General features: G+C 46.1%; 1 protein-coding gene across 3 annotated transcripts in view; it reads left to right on the top strand.

Annotated features, from left to right (window-relative positions):
• The first annotated feature begins 4,929 nt into the window (after positions 1 to 4,929).
• Positions 4,930 to 15,205, top strand: part of SOAT1 (sterol O-acyltransferase 1) — a 29,426-nt gene continuing 19,150 nt past the window's right edge. Inside the window, exons 1-2 of one of the 3 annotated variants that reach the window (XM_071565126.1) lie at positions 4,930 to 5,033; positions 8,369 to 8,498. In XM_071565126.1, coding sequence (XP_071421227.1) covers positions 8,375 to 8,498 — 124 coding nt within the window. In that variant the 5' untranslated portion in view covers positions 4,930 to 5,033; positions 8,369 to 8,374. Of the gene's footprint in view, positions 5,034 to 5,120; positions 5,211 to 7,449; positions 7,526 to 8,368; positions 8,499 to 15,205 lie in introns of those variants that run through there. The other 2 variants (XM_071565127.1, XM_071565128.1) reach the window with 2 other exon arrangements.

Raw genomic sequence — 15,205 nt, forward strand, 5'->3', positions numbered from 1 at the left:
ATGTGGGGAGAGCAATAGCAAACTGGTGTGTATTTGTTTAGGAAAAAGAGAAAGGATTCATATGCTTGTGAAATATGGAGAGGCAGAGATTACTACTACAGAGTAGTAAGCTGTCATTAAACTAGGTGTAAAGTTTCTGCTCTCCCACCTGCTGTGTCTTCCTTCACAAGGAAGGGTCCCAGCTGTGTGGCACAGCTGGCAGCCTGTGAGTCACAAGGAACATGTACAGTGGCTGCTGTAGGAGTGGGAAGGAGACGTTGGCCAAGTTCAGTGCTGCGTTTCCACAAAAATATTTAGAAAGCCATTATATACAGGAGAGTCAATACGAGTAACTAGAGCTGTTTGTTCTGGAACTTGTCTCTCTGAAGTCACACTTCCAGGGCTGACTGCACATTTCATGCCCTGTATTCCTGCTGAAACAACTTCAGAGACCCTCTCACTGCGGCAGTTCAATATTTTCATGCATTTTTAATAAGCAGCAGAACATGCTGCAAAATAAATCTGAGATTGGTTTGAGCTGGTGTCACAAGGATAAGGAGGATAATCTATAACATGACTGGGACCCAGATAACATTGTTTCTGAGCCTAACAGAAAGAGAAAGCTGGTGTGTCAGAGAGGGGAAAGAACAGTTTCAGAAAACACAGTTCAGCTTATCAAGGTGAGACAGTATTACACAGATTCAGTGCCTGTAGTGATTTGATGCTTAGCCAGATTAGAAGGACCTCCTCCTTTTTTAAATATACTGAGGAAACAACCTCCTCAACTTAAATAAATAAAACCCCAACTATTATACCAGCCCAGCTGCCAACATTCATTCTATTACCTAAAATGGTAGGGGAAGGAAAACTTACTTGCCTTTCAAAAAATAATGCAACTTTCCCTTTCTGCAATGCAGTCACAGCAGTTGTGTTGGCTGTTGCACCTCCTGCTTGGTCATGGCAAGAAGTTCATCACTCAAATTTCTGAGCTGGCAGAGGAAGCCAGAAACTCCCCTGCTGGCAGTAGGGCTTCACTTTTGGGGTTTTTTTAAGGATGATTTCAGCTCAGTAGCAAAATGTGATGTTTGATTAAAGATACCACTGCCCTCTGCTGAGGGATGCAACTGATTCTCCCTGTCTGTTCCATCTGCCAGCAGAACCAGCAGCCTCGTGGCTTGGAATGCAAGTGTAATTCCTCCTGCTTCTGTCTTTCCTCCAAAGTTTGCTGATCTGAATCTTTTGCACCAAATATTTTGAAAACTCTATGCCTCACGCAGAGTAAAGAGGAGCAAGGGTAATTACACACAAAATCTTGGCATGATGATAGCAGAAACTGTGAAAGCTTGAGCCGGAGTTTTTAAAAAGCAATCTTTATAATTTATAAACACTTCAGGCATCCTCAACAATGTGATATCTGTTGGAGCTAGTTTTTGGTTTTCCTGCCAAAATTCAGTCATGCATTATCAGATGAGGCTGAAGTCCTCCACAGTTCCTTAAATTATTTTCTTTTTTAACTGTAGCATTTGCCTGACCGAGTTTTGGTCCCTTACATGCACACCGTTACTTCTGGTTGTCCAGAAATAGAAGCTCATTCAATGCTACATTTTATAACTTTACATTCCAACATCGCTGTAATTTTGTTAATACGGCTTTAAAAAGGAAAACATTTAAGCGGAACATGTAACAATGTTTTTTACCACTTGAGGGAGCTCCTTCATTTATCCATCAGGATGCTCCTATTGTGCTTACACATGGGGAAATTCTAAACCACAATTTTAACAGTTTAGTAGAGGATTTGCTGAAATACATGAAAGCAGTGAGGGTCTCAAGTGACTGTCTTTAAACCCCAGATAGAAGCTTTAACGGAATTAATAATTTGGGTCACTAAGATGTGGGCATCAGAACAGCCACAGCTACTTGCTCCCTGGACTGGCTGACACCAAAAATCTTAAAATAGAAGATAAATTAGAATTACACAGAATTAAAAATAGGCAGCTTTAACCACATCTGTTTTGCACCAGTGCCAAAAACGACAGGAAGGAACAGGGCCAGACACAGAAATAAAGAGGGAAAGAAAGAATCATAAAATCACAAGATATCCTGAGTTGGAAGTGACCCACAAGGATCATTGTGAACAGCTCCTGGACCTGCACGTGACAGCCCCAAAAATCACACCACGTGCTGGAGAGCATTTTCCAAAGAAAGCAAGCAGGAAAAAAAGAAAGAGAGAGGAAGGAAACAAGCGGCACTCCTGAAGTCATGTTGTTGCCTGGCACTGGGAAGGTTAAAAACCAAAGCTGAGACAAAAATCGGGCTATCAGGGCCACAGGTTCCCATGTCAACAACGGAACAACCACGCAGTGATTCAGCCAGGAGTGCTCAGGAACAGCTGTGGTTGGGCAATCGTTGAGCAACACAACCTGTAGGATTAATGTACAACACTTCAGAAAATCAAGATTATGAGCACCTTGGGGACAAGCAGGGGAAATGATGCAGCTGATGAAACAGGGCAGCAATTTGGAGTGGGGAAGGGAATAGCTGATGGTGGGCGTGAGTGGCAGGAAGCAGAGGTGGCAGTGCCTTCTTCCAACTGCTTGTGTAAATAATGGGAAGGACGGTAAGCAGAGTGGCTGCTTTGCTTTTCAATCTCGGTGAGCTGCAGGTAAACAGCCTCTAAAGACAAGGGAAGGAAGGTGGGCTGTGCAACAGCTCTCAGGGAAAAACTGAGAGACTGGGGAGGGAGCTCAGTGCCTGTCACACTGAACTGCTTTGCCTGGGAGATTTGTCAAAAGGTGTTAATAAAACCTGGTGGCACCTCTCCACAGCCTCCGTGTGGCAAAATAAGCAAAGCAAACTAGCTCTGAAGGTTATCTGCACTTTTCTTTCCAGTAAAGGTATCTCACTTTCCTACCAGCCAGCTAAAGGCTTTTACTAAGCAGGTAAAACAGTTTAATGAACTTTTTGAACTTTAGGAAACTTTTTGTATGTGTGGATTTTGGGTTTGGTTTTTTGAGGGCATTTTGTTGGTTTGGGGGTTTTTTTGGTTGGTTGGCTGGTTTTTTTTGCTTTCCACTTGCTCCCCCAGCCCATGCTGGCACCACAGGCCACTTCATTGTAAACAGCCAGCACAGCATTTTGTCATAAGGGCACCAGTGACCAGAGCCTGACACGAGAGTATCTCTGTGTGTCACTGTGTTAAAGTTGACTTCCTAAGAACAGGGACAGGTTTATGTGAACATTCCTGCTGCTACCACCCGTGCAGCTGTTTGCATGTCAGCAACGACAGGGTTTTATTATGTTCTTTTAATTTTTACAACAGTTTTTCCTATTAAGCAGCATGAAAGATAGGTGATGGGATAATAGTGTGAACACACATTGCAAACTAAATCAGGGTCAGACTTTTCCACTCAGTTACTCTGCTCAGAGTCCCAGGAGATAACTTAACACTACTGAAAGTTCCAGCAGTTACACATTTTGAAGTGTGTCTTGGGTGTGCACTGGTCAAAACAAATTTTAGTAACAGGTTTGATAAGGTGAAATGTGACAGGAGTGTTTTAATACCTTCGTACCTCAGTTTGGGGTGACCTTTCAAGGTGCACCGGGGTACATAATGTACAGCACAGCTCTGAAGTGGTGAGGAGGAGAGACACGTACTTGCCAGTAGATTAGTGGCTTAGTTCTCCTGTCTTTAGGAAATCTTTCCCATTTGCAGTGTGAAATGCAGCTCCCGGGAGGTTACTAGAGTTTATTTGCTGGTGACGTGTTCTGTGACTCAGCGCCCGTCAGGAGTCTGTGTCTGCCGAGAGAGAGAGGGACAAACTGCAGCCTTTCACACAGTTTTGCCCCTCCAGAGCACGTCTGGGACTGGAAGGGGCACTCTCCAGCCAGGCCCCTGCTCTGCCCCCCCAAATTCAGAACCTGCAGTTCCCACTCCCCAGGGTAACACTTGTGAGGGGGAGCACCCCATTGCCACAAATTCCCACTTCTGGGGGGGCTGGGGGTGCTGCTCAAGTTGGGGGGGGACACACTCCATTTTTACTTCCCTGTAAAAGTACCTCCCCTCGCTCCCGTTTGGGAGACCCTCTCTGGGGAGGACACTTTGAGCCCGAGTGCCGCGGGAAGTGCTTGTTGAGCAACCCGCGTGTTCCGCCGAAGGACGAGGACAGATAAAGCCGCCGGGCCCTCCCGGCCTTGGCCGCGGTGTCCTCCCAGGTCCTTGAAATGAGTTTTCTGTGTGCCGGGGGTGTGGGGAGCGGGGGATGCTCAGGGCAAGGACCGGCCCTGCCCGAGGGGGGCACTGAGCCCACCAGGGCCTTGGGCTGGGCAGGCACGGCTGTCCCACAACCCGGGGTGGTCCCATCGGCCGGGGTGGCACAGACAGATGCATACACTGGAACCAGGACTGACATCCCATCAGCTGGAATGACACTGGAACCAGGACTAGTGATCTCTTTTTCTCTCTCTTCTCCTTCCATTCCTTTCTTCCATTCCTTCCTCCCTTCCTTCTTCCTTTTCCTTTCTTTCTCTCTCTCTCCCTTTTTAATTAATATTTCTTTCTCTTCCCTTTCACCTTACTTTATCCAGGACCCAGTGCCGTGTGCTTATATAGTAGGTCAGTGACCACCACACCAATTTCCACACAAAGCGCTTAATGCACCAGTAAAACTTTCTGTTTTCAGCCCCTCTGACTCTTGTCCTTTCTATCCAGTATTTACCAGCCTAGGGCGCCTCTCCCCGTAGAGGGTGGGTGATCACCCTTGTTTAGCCGCATTATCGCCCTGCCCGCCTCAGGAGCCCCGGGAGAGGCGGCGATTCCCGACTTTCGGAATGTGGGAAGGGGGCGGTGGGCGCGCCCCACGTGCGCCTCACGTGCCGCCCCCTCCCCGCGCGGGGCCGCCCCCTCAGCCAATGGGCGGGGCCGCCGCTCGCCCCGCCCCCTGCGCCGTGACGCGCGCGAGCCCCGGGAAGAGGCCCCGGTGGGAGCGGCGGGAACGGGAAGGGGAGCGAGCGGCGGCAGAGCAGGAGAAGGAGGCAGCGGGTCGGCTGTCCCTGAGGTGACGCTCCGCGGGCTGAGGGCGGCCCTGACCGCCGCACTGGGAACGGGGAACGGCGTCCGCGCCGTCCCGCCCCGCCCCGGCGGCTCCCGGGAAGGCGGCTCGGGGAGGCGGCGTGTGCGGGAGCGCGCGGGGAGAGCGGCTCGGACAGCGCTGCAGGCGGAGCCCGTCCGCAGGGTTTGTTCCTGCCGAGTGTTTTGCGTGTTGTGGTTGAGCTGTGGAATGACCTTAACTGGGTGCGGGGGGCTGACCCCGACTCTCCGTGCCGCGGACTGACCCTGGGACTGACCCCAGCTCTCTCCGTGCCGGAGGCTGACCCCCCCAGCTCTCTCCGTGCCGGAGGCTGACCCCCCCAGCTCTCTCCGTGCCGGGGGCTGACCCCCCCAGCTCTCTCCGTGCCGGGGGCTGACCCCCCCAGCTCTCTCCGTGCCGGGGGCTGACCCCCCCAGCTCTCTCCGTGCCGGGGGCTGACCCCCCAGCTCTCTCCGTGCCGGGGGCTGACCCCCCAGCTCTCTCCGTGCCGGGGGCTGACCCCCCAACTCTGTGCCAGTCCCTGCCTGGCTCACGAGGAGCTCTGTGGGTACGGAGGATCCGGGTCTGCCAGTCAATGTTATACCCACGGGCAAAGAGCCAAAGGAAACTTTGTAGGTCTGAAAGGTCTTTGGGATAAGGTTATTATTGAGCGTGATTAGTGTTGGAGTCAGAGGGTTGGAACTAGGTGATCTTGAAGGTCCCTTCCAGCCCAATCATTCCATGATTCTTGGCTGTTCCTCACCCAGCCTTTTGAAATGCAAAGTTGAACTTCCTATAGGGTGTTGCTTTTCTCCCAAGGCATCTTATATAATTAATTACCAGCGTGTCGAAAGGGAAGACGGAGAAGCTCAAGGTTTCTGAGCCCTTCACGTGTACCGTAACACAGTCGTGCCTATAAAATCAGGGAGTTCCTGCTTGGAATTCTGTTAATGGGTTTGTGGTTCTGCAAACCTACAGCTACGGCTGTGGATGTCCTGCAAGTGCTCGGAGTGGGGTGGAGCGACTGTTTACTAATTGTGAGGAGCGATTTCCTTTTGCTGAGGGGGGGATGAACGTTTGGAGTTGTCCTGGCATTGTGTCATGAATGATTCAATCCTAGCAGAGATTAGCGGGAAAGTCTGATGCCTTCTTTAGGCTCTGGTGTGCTGATAGTTGCTTAGGTACTAATGTTACACCCTGTTCATATGGGAACTAGAATAGGAAAATGTCTGTGTTCATAGATTTTTCTCTAGCACAGTAATTGTTTTGGTGTGAAAAAGGCTTTGCTGTCATCACTCGGACTATCTGAATTACTAGCTTTAAGCTGTTTGACTTTCTTCTTCCCCCAACATGATTTTTCCTTCTCCCATCCCAAAACTTGTTATTTTTTAACTCCTGTTAACCTTTCAGTAAGATACTGTAACCACTCTGCACTGGAAAGGAAGGAGTGCCTTCCTCACCTCTTAAAAAGAGGAGAAGTGTGCTGTGAAAACTTGTGGTCCTTGGTTAGAGCCGCAAAGTCTGCACCTGTAAGGACAGGTGTGGCTCACGAGAACAACTTACCTTGGATCAGGACACAGTGAGAGGCTCCAGGCGGCCCAAAGAGGAGCTTGTTAGTGCATGAATTTGGCAGGCAGCTTGATTTCCACCTCCACTGCTCTGTAGACCTGTTGCATGATCAACGTGGTCTATTCTTATCCTTTGATAGGCGTTTGGGCATCTCTCCTGTGTAAAAGCAGAAAGATTGGAATGTTCACCTGCCCAGGATCTCCACTTTTAAGTCCCCGGTGGGCAAAATGATCCTTTGCTCCAACACAATGCAGCCATATCTGTACCTGGAACCCTGTGGGAAAGCAGGGAAGTGGAAAGAGCTAAGCCTTCATGATAGTGACTGATTCCTGTTTAAAAGCAGGGAGTTTGCAGCAGTGGCTGTGTAAAAGCTGGTAGGAAGTGGGTATGACCTGCCAGCTGCCTTTTGGGGCTGGGGAACTCAGTTACTGTAGAAAGGTTTACCATGTTCTTGTCTGGTTCTTTCTGTTCTTTGCATAAATGCTTTTTTGCAGTATGTAAATTATGATAACATATGGTCTCAGGTGTTGTACAAAGCCAGCTGGGCAGCTTGGGATCTCTTGAGACAGAGCTGAGAGAGGCAGTGCTGCAAGATGTGGTGCCGGTGATTGAATTAGTGATTTGTTGTTTGATGGTGGTGTTTCTCCCCTAAAAGCTGCAAAGCCTGCAAGGAGAATGGGAGACTGTTCTACTAGAGGGATAAACACAGGAAGCTGAGCCCTCTGATCACAGTTGCATTTCCCTTTTGCAGAAGTGTCACCCTCCATATTCTGAGGAAATCCATCCTTAAATAATTTGTTTTTCCACAAGTGCATGAGTTTTCCTTGCCTGCCTGTAACAGCTCATCTGTGCTGGTGCACGTATGCTGTTCACTAGCAGCCAAACACATCTGCTGCAGAGTTTGTGCCAAGGTGAAAAAAATAGATCAAGCTTGAAAATGTAGTTACATACATGCCTGTGTGGTTTTCTGGAAAAAATATGAACATTGTCCCTGGTTGTAGCTACATCTCTGATTCTTGAGCTGAATTTTCATGTGGAGTATCCCAGGATGTCATTTGGTAACCAAAGTAGAATCTCCTTGTGCCCTTTTCACAAACTGAGAATTTTGTTTTCCTCCTGCTTGTGGTGCTTCAGGTGTTCCCTGTTGGCAGCTCTGTCCCCAGCAGTGACCTTTGTCATTGAGTCTGGCGTAGTTCATACCTGATTCTCTTCCTGTTTCTCTGTGGCTTGTGTTGTCTATCCGAGAAGAGCACAAGGATCCATTGAGGAAGCTGCTCTTGCAATAAACTGAAAATTTGACAAGAAGGTGCTTGGCTCAGGCAAAATTGCTGGTGATTCTGGCAAAGCAAACCTGCCAAATCCCTCAGAAGAAAAGTCTTGCTGTCCAGCTGACTGTCAGAAAGGATTTGCAAGGGCTTTTTGGCCTTTCAAAGGTTTTGCAAAGGCTAAAGTTACTTTAATACTTATAAGGTCTGTAGGGAGAAGAGAGGGCTGTGGGGGAGTGTTTTGGTAGTGGTGGGGGAACTTGCTTGGTTACTTTGTTCCTTTACTGCTTGTAAAAAGGGAGAGGAAGTGTGATCTACAGTCACTGAGTAATACTGAATGTCCCCTATCCTGGCTCTGAATTTGTAGTGAAAGGAAGAAACTCTAACTTTAGTGTGAAGAAGGCTATTTAAATTTATTACTAAACAATGTAAAGAGCAAGTGAGTTTCTTCTGTCATTAATTATCTGCTGTCCTTTTCTGTCTGTCTAGGTAACCATGGCAGGTGAAGACTGTGTGAGGAAACGCCAGTCTGGCTCCACTGCACCCTGCAAGACCCCTGAGAATGAAGAGGCACAGAGGAGACCTGAGAGCGAGAGGTCATTTCAACACTCAAGCAATGGTGAGACTCACTGGCTCGGGATTAGTTGCACCTCTGGCATGTGATTTCCTCTAAGGTGTTCTTTCAGTTCATGGCTCTGGCCTCTTTGCTCCTTCATTTTGGTTTTTCTGCCTCTGGAAAGGCTGGAAGTGGAGCTCCCTGTGTACCAGCTGTGCTCCTGCAGCAGGTGTGGGTTGTGTGGAGTGCTGACCTGCAGAACTTTCCCTGGAGCTGTACTGCAGTGCTTGCAGGGATCTAAAAAAGGGATTAATTGTCACGGGAGAAGGAGATGCTTTAATGGGGTAAATGGTGCAAATGTCTCTTGGCAGCACTTTTGAGTAACCCTGGTAAATGCTTTTGCTGGGACTTCATCTCACTTCCTTTACAAGCTTTAAGTATGTGACTTCTCAAGACTGAACAAAATGGTCTTTTAACATACCTGGCAGACAGGTAGGGTGCCACAAAGAATGATTCTCTGCTCCTCTGGGGTTCTCTTGGTGTCAGGACGGTTCCCTTCTATCCATTCTCAAACTTGGCTGCAACAAAACAGAACAATAAACAGTTGGGTTTGCATTCATTTGTTTTGTGGTCACCTTAAAAGTTGTGGGGCTTGTAGTTGGCTTTTTTTGGAAGGGTCCCTGCTGCCATGCCCTGTCCCTTGGGTTGCAGGGACAGTTGTGTGGCACAATGAGTGGTTTTGCCTGTGGACTCTGTGACTGTCTGTAATTCCTGGGTTATGCTGTATCCCATTCCAGCCCAGTGATAAGGAGCTTGTTTCCTTTCTCTTTGGGACATAAAAAATTAAACTTGTTTATCACAATGTGCCATGTGAGCATGAGTTCCAAAACCCTGATGCCACTGACTCAAGGAGATAATTCTTACTGATATGCTTCTGAATATTATCACTATTTCATAGTACTCTTTTCAGCTGAAACAGGAGTTGGAGAAAAGTTTAAGTTTAGGACATGTCAGATTTCTCTTGCTAAAAATACATTGGAGAGAAAGCTGTCGATGAACTGCTTGGAGAATTGGGGTTTTAAGCTGTTGGTTGCACACTAATTTTAACTGGATCAAATGGGACTGTTTTAGAAAATTACAAGGAGTTGGTGGCTACTGAAAAATAGTCGTGATGGGTTAGAAGTAGACTACTACATTTTTGAACTATTTGTGTATGGAAACTCCTCAACTGTTAGGAATGAATTTGAGTTCTTGCAACCTTTTGGGTAAATAATAAATACAGCAGTGATAATTAGTGCTTCATAGGTGGGTGTACCTGTCTTTAAAGGTCTTTCATTTTATCACCTCTGAGATGTGGCCAAACATCACAGAAGGTGAGATGCTGTGAGTGTGTTAGAGGTAAACACTCTGTGGCAGATCTTTGAAAGAGCTTTCATGTGTGTCCCTGTGACTGGTGGGCTGGTTTGGAACAGGGCAGTGTGGTTGTAATCCTGCACAAACTGCACTGAAGGACAGCAGGGAGGAATCCTGCTCAGTTAAGACCAGGTGCATCTTCCCTGCCAGGGTTGCTGCCAGTCGAGCAGAGGTGTCACAGTGTCTCAGCTTTCTGCAGACTCTGCTCAGCACAGGGTTGGGGACAACAGCAATAACACAGGAGGGGGCATGAGTGATGCCTTGAGGCAAGGGAGGAAGATGCATCCCTCTGGACAGGAATTCCTCTGTACAATGGGGTTAAATCAGTGTCTCTCTGACCCAAAGGTTGAAGTTCAAGTGTTCCTCTGTTGCAGATTGTGGCCTCTTCATAGTGGCCCTTTCTGTGAAAGCATGGCTGAGGTGGGAGAATTTCTCAAAAAGGCAGCTGTAGATGTTTTTTCTCTTTCTTTTGTCCTGGCTCTTCACTTCTGAATAGCTGTTTGAGGCATCAGTGCTGATGTGTACAAAGGCAGTGTGTGGCTAATGATCTGCTGTCTGGCAACAGACTTTTTGTGCTGTAGCAACTTAACTCTCGGTGTTGTAGAGAAATTCAGGCAAGATGCCTGTTTGTTGCAGTCAAGGGCTTCTAGCCAGGTCAAAAATGTATGAAGGAATATAATGTAGCATTTTTCTGGCAGTTTTTTCTGTAGAAAAGCTAAATCACTAACGTGATTCCCCACCCCTGATCTTCCCTGACTATAGCAAGCACAATCTGCTTTTTAACTGAAGAGTTAAAGTGTTAAGGGCCAATTGACTTGTTTCCAGAACTGTGTGAACTTTCCCCAGAAAATTCTGGGCCTTTAATTCTGTCTTCTTTAAAACTCAAATGCATTGGCTGATCTTAAATTGCTTAGAGGAATAATTTTAATACACGTATTGACTTTAGAGCTACGTTAGGTTTGACTTTTGCATTGGAATAGTTGAGGTTACATTTTTTCTTGCCTCATCAATTCTTCTGAAGGCTGTCTCATTGCTTGGCTTCTAAGAGTGAAGAGGTTGCACTCAGGTACACCCAATTTTATAGCAGTGTGGAAATACTCCTTGCTTTGAGATTGCCAGAAGGATTCTTCTGTCCCTTGATTTGTTTCTATTTTGTAATTATTCAGCCTGTAATTTCACTTTGACAGAGTACCTGAACTTCAGTCTGATACATCACTTCTTGAATTGGCTCCAGTGTTGTAATTAACTAATTTGGTCCTGGCATAGAGTCAGCAGATGATCTAGGTGGCAATAATCCCTTGTCAAAAGCCAGACCTCCTTAATAAGATTAGTTTTATATGTTTTCATGTGGAGATACATAAAGAAATATAAAACTGTTCTGCTTACTGGGATCCTGGTATTAGGCAGTACTGGTTGCAGGAGAACTCACCTGGAATGAGCATAATAGAAACTGCATGGGCAGATCTTCAAAGGTTAGAGAGGATGTGGATCCTGAGTGTGCATCTGAAATATTCAGATTAGTCACTCAGAACTGTAAAATGGTGGGTTTGGGGTCTGTCCTTGTTTCCTCGGAAATCAGAAAAGGATTAGGAGTGTCTCTGGAGCTGATGTGCAAACACACAACATGGCGTATCTGTTTGGTGTGAGTAAGCCTGTTGGGTAATGCTGGTCTTAGAAAGGGGTTGTTATCTCCCAGTGAAGAGGTTACTATCGATCATTCTGGGTGCAAAAGTTCACGGTGATGCACGAGCTGTGTGTGCCCACTGATGGAGGAGGAGGAGGGAGCAATGTGGAAAGCTTGAGGCTTTGCTGTCTGACTCACAGCAGTAAATGTGCAGTGTATCAACAGGCTTTTTCTTGCACACTAATGAATTTGGGATTAAGCTGCTTCAGTTGAGTATCGTGGATGTGTTGCTGAGAGATGGATCAAACAAAGCTCTTTTGTCTTGCTGGATTCTCCAGTTTTATGTGCTTTTGAGTTTTGGAACCTGTGAATTAGGTGAAGACTCAGCAGTTTCTTGTGAAGAGCCTGTGGACATGCAGAGAATGCTGGTGTTACTTCCTGCTAGTGAAGAGACTGTTTGTGTCCCATGTACCTTCAGAAGTGACTTGAAGCTCAACACCTTGTCCAGCTGCAGTGCAGTGTCCTCTGGCCTGGGCACACTTTAAACAGGTCACCTGAATCTAATCATAGTGTGCCTCTATCTGCTGAGTGGCCAAATAAATTATCATAATTAAGAACAAAGCTCGTTAGCATCAAATTATGAATGTGTGTTGTGTTGTAACAGATACGGAACTACTCCCCTCTTTACAGTAGCCTTGCACTAGGTTGGCTTTAACACCGCCTTGCTTCAGATAACCTCCTCAGTGCTTTTGGAGAGGGAGCCTTTAAATCCAGGTGTCTGACAGTAATTAAATCCTTCTGCCTATGTTGCTTTAACCTCTTGAATGGTCACTTTCCTGATCAAGAAATAACAAGCTGGGTTTTGTTGGATCCCAAAGCTGCAGCACCAACAGATCATATGAATGGTTTGCTGCTCTCGTCATCTCAAATGTCACTTATGTCTGTAACATGCAAGAGTAGGTTGAAAAAGGGACAACGAGATCCTTTTGGGAAAGGTAGTTAGTCAATCTTTCGTGAAACTTCAGTTGCTCAACTCTCAACAATTAAGAAGCTTTCTCAATCTTCAGGTGATTTTTTTATTAGCCTGGTTTCCTATGAAAACCAAGCCTGCATTTAAATTGCTCCTTTGTCTTTACTTCTGACTTTTGAACCTGCTTGGAATTTGGGCTGTACAGAGGAGATCCTAGAAGGATCAGTTTCTACAAGCCCAAGACAAGTGGTTGGCTAAAGATCTTGTTAATGTCTTTGCTGATGGGAAGGGAACACCACTGCCTTTAAGTTAAAACTTCTCCCTGAGCAGGGCTCTTCCAAAGCAAACCCTGCTTCAGTGTCCTGTGGAACTGGCCACTATTTCATACTAGTCTTCAAAGACAACTTTGTCACTTTAATTATATTTCCTGTTTTCTGAAGGTATATCTCAACTTCAAATGCAGAGATGTGCCTGTTTGTATTGTGCAGCCTTGAGTCCATTTTTACGGTGCTGTTGCAGCCCCAAAGTGTTACAGAGGGATCCAACCTTTGTTTTCAGGGTCAGAGGAAAGTGAAGAGTTGGACTTCTCAGCAGTGCACGTTTCCTTTTAGACTCAAAATCATGTGATGAGTCTCTTCTGCAGTGACCTCACAGAACATGAGCGGCCGGTTGCGCAACCAGTGATGAGTGACTAAAGATGATGATGAGTTTGTGTGTTCTGTGGTATCTGCCTTGTGACACAGTTGGGTTTATGGGGCAGTGCAACACAGCAGAGTGAGGTGGTGAGATTTTATTCTGGAAAAGATACGACAAGCTCACAGGTGATCTTTGTTATATGAGATGCTCATACTGAGGACACAGCCATTTTAATTTTAAAACTCTTTAAAAGATGCTGTTTCTGGTCTATTCTGTGCATGCACACTGGTGTGTGGGTAAATAAAGTGTCAGGAGGGACACTGCATACACTTCAGCTGTTACAGCATCAGCAGGTCAGAGACTGGCCTCATTTCCTGTACATTTGGTATATGTAAAGCCATCCATCTTTAAGGCCTTGTACATCAAAAAGGGTGTTATATTTCCAAATACTATGCCTAGGTAGTTATAATAACTGAGGCTTCAAATGCAAGCTCTGACAGGAAATATGTGGTCAAAGCAATTGGTATTTTTTAGCTTAGCTTGCAAAGGAAATAGTGCAATCCCTTTAAGTCCCATGTGTCCTGTCCTCTCTGGCCATGTTGGGTGGGTTCAAGCAAACTTGGTGAGAGTCCTGAAGATTGACAGCTGGATAAGAGACACAAATTATCAGCTTTATTCAGGGAAGGGTTCTTTGAGCTCAGCAGCTCTGTCTGATCCAGCAGGTCAGCATGGGCTGGTTCTTCACACAGTAGTAATGGGAGGAGGGGGCTTTGAATACAGTTGTGGAATGGCACAGTGAGGGAGTAGCCACTGAGATTATGTGAAGGGAATGCAGTTCTGCTGCTTGTGGAACAACTTGATTTTTTTCTCTTTTTAATTTATTGGGGATGAATCCATTTGAGACCAGCAAAGTGCACAAACTAAGTGGGTCAAGGGCATCTTGCATTTTTCTCTCAATTTGTTTTCCAAACTGCTGTTGTTCAGTAAGTGTAACAGCACAGTGAGTTTAAGGGCTGAGGTAATTTTTTTTGTCTTGGAGGTGAGATGCTTAGCAACTGGGAATTCTATTTTCAGAAAAATTTATCTTTGCATGCAGCCAAAATTTGTGGTGTTGAGCAGTTTCTTTGTTTGTTGTTAAATTAGAGGGCTGCCAAGTAATAGGCAGTTGTTGCTGGTCTGTTCTTAAATCTGTATTTTATTTAGCAGTTTTTATAGACAAAAGTCAGTCTTCTTGCCTGATTGGTGGGAAGAGGAATTAATGCTAAGAACTGAGCATAGCTGCTTTGAGGGTAAAGCTTCGTGTTTTGTTTAACTCTTTTCCTGTTTTGGAATTGGAGTCATCTCTGAAGCAGGTTCACCTAAACTACTTGAAACCAGTTACTCAAACCTGTTGCTCATAAGAGGACCCTCAAACTAGTGAGCATCATGCTTGTTTCAGTGAAAATGAAACTGCATTTTTGTGCAGGGGCTGGGCCCAAACAGGGAGGTCAAGACAAGCAGGCCCTGTTATGCACCATGATAGTGGATGAGTCTGTTTTCTTGTCACACACTAGCACAACTCTGGCACCTCTGCAGCAAATCTGTTCCCTGTGCTTCCCTGGAACCTTATCAGGGCATTGGTTCAGTACCTTCTTTTTCTAGAAGTTGTAATGTTGTCTTAGAAACAAGTTGTAATCCTGGCTGTGTCCCTGTGTAAGGTGGTGCTGCAGATATAATTGCCAAAGGATATGCACAAGGCAAGGTTTGTTTCTATCTTTTCACCCTGGCTGGTATTTTAGGGGGGTGGATGCTGCAGCTTTGGTCCTGCTTTTCCTCCATGTGCAAGACTCTCTGTTCTAAGTAACTGTCTTTTGTGATGTTCGTGTTGGAGAAGTGAAACTCCAGCTGGTGCTTGTCTTAAACCTCAACTAGTCTAAAATGTCTGATCTGTGGATGTTCCTCTTGATGTAATAGAGGCATCTGTTGTGTATAGTTCTTTATGTCAAAGAAAGGTGGTACTTGAGGCTTTACCTGTATTAGTAATGGGAAAAGTCAGATGATATTGATGGCATGTTAGACCTGAGTGCTTAAGTGGTGAAGTGTATTGAGGAACACAATCACACCAATATCCAGCACTCCTCCTGGGGG

Source organism: Pithys albifrons, chromosome 10 (genome assembly GCF_047495875.1).
Source record: "Pithys albifrons albifrons isolate INPA30051 chromosome 10, PitAlb_v1, whole genome shotgun sequence".
Lineage (NCBI taxonomy): Eukaryota > Metazoa > Chordata > Aves > Passeriformes > Thamnophilidae > Pithys > Pithys albifrons.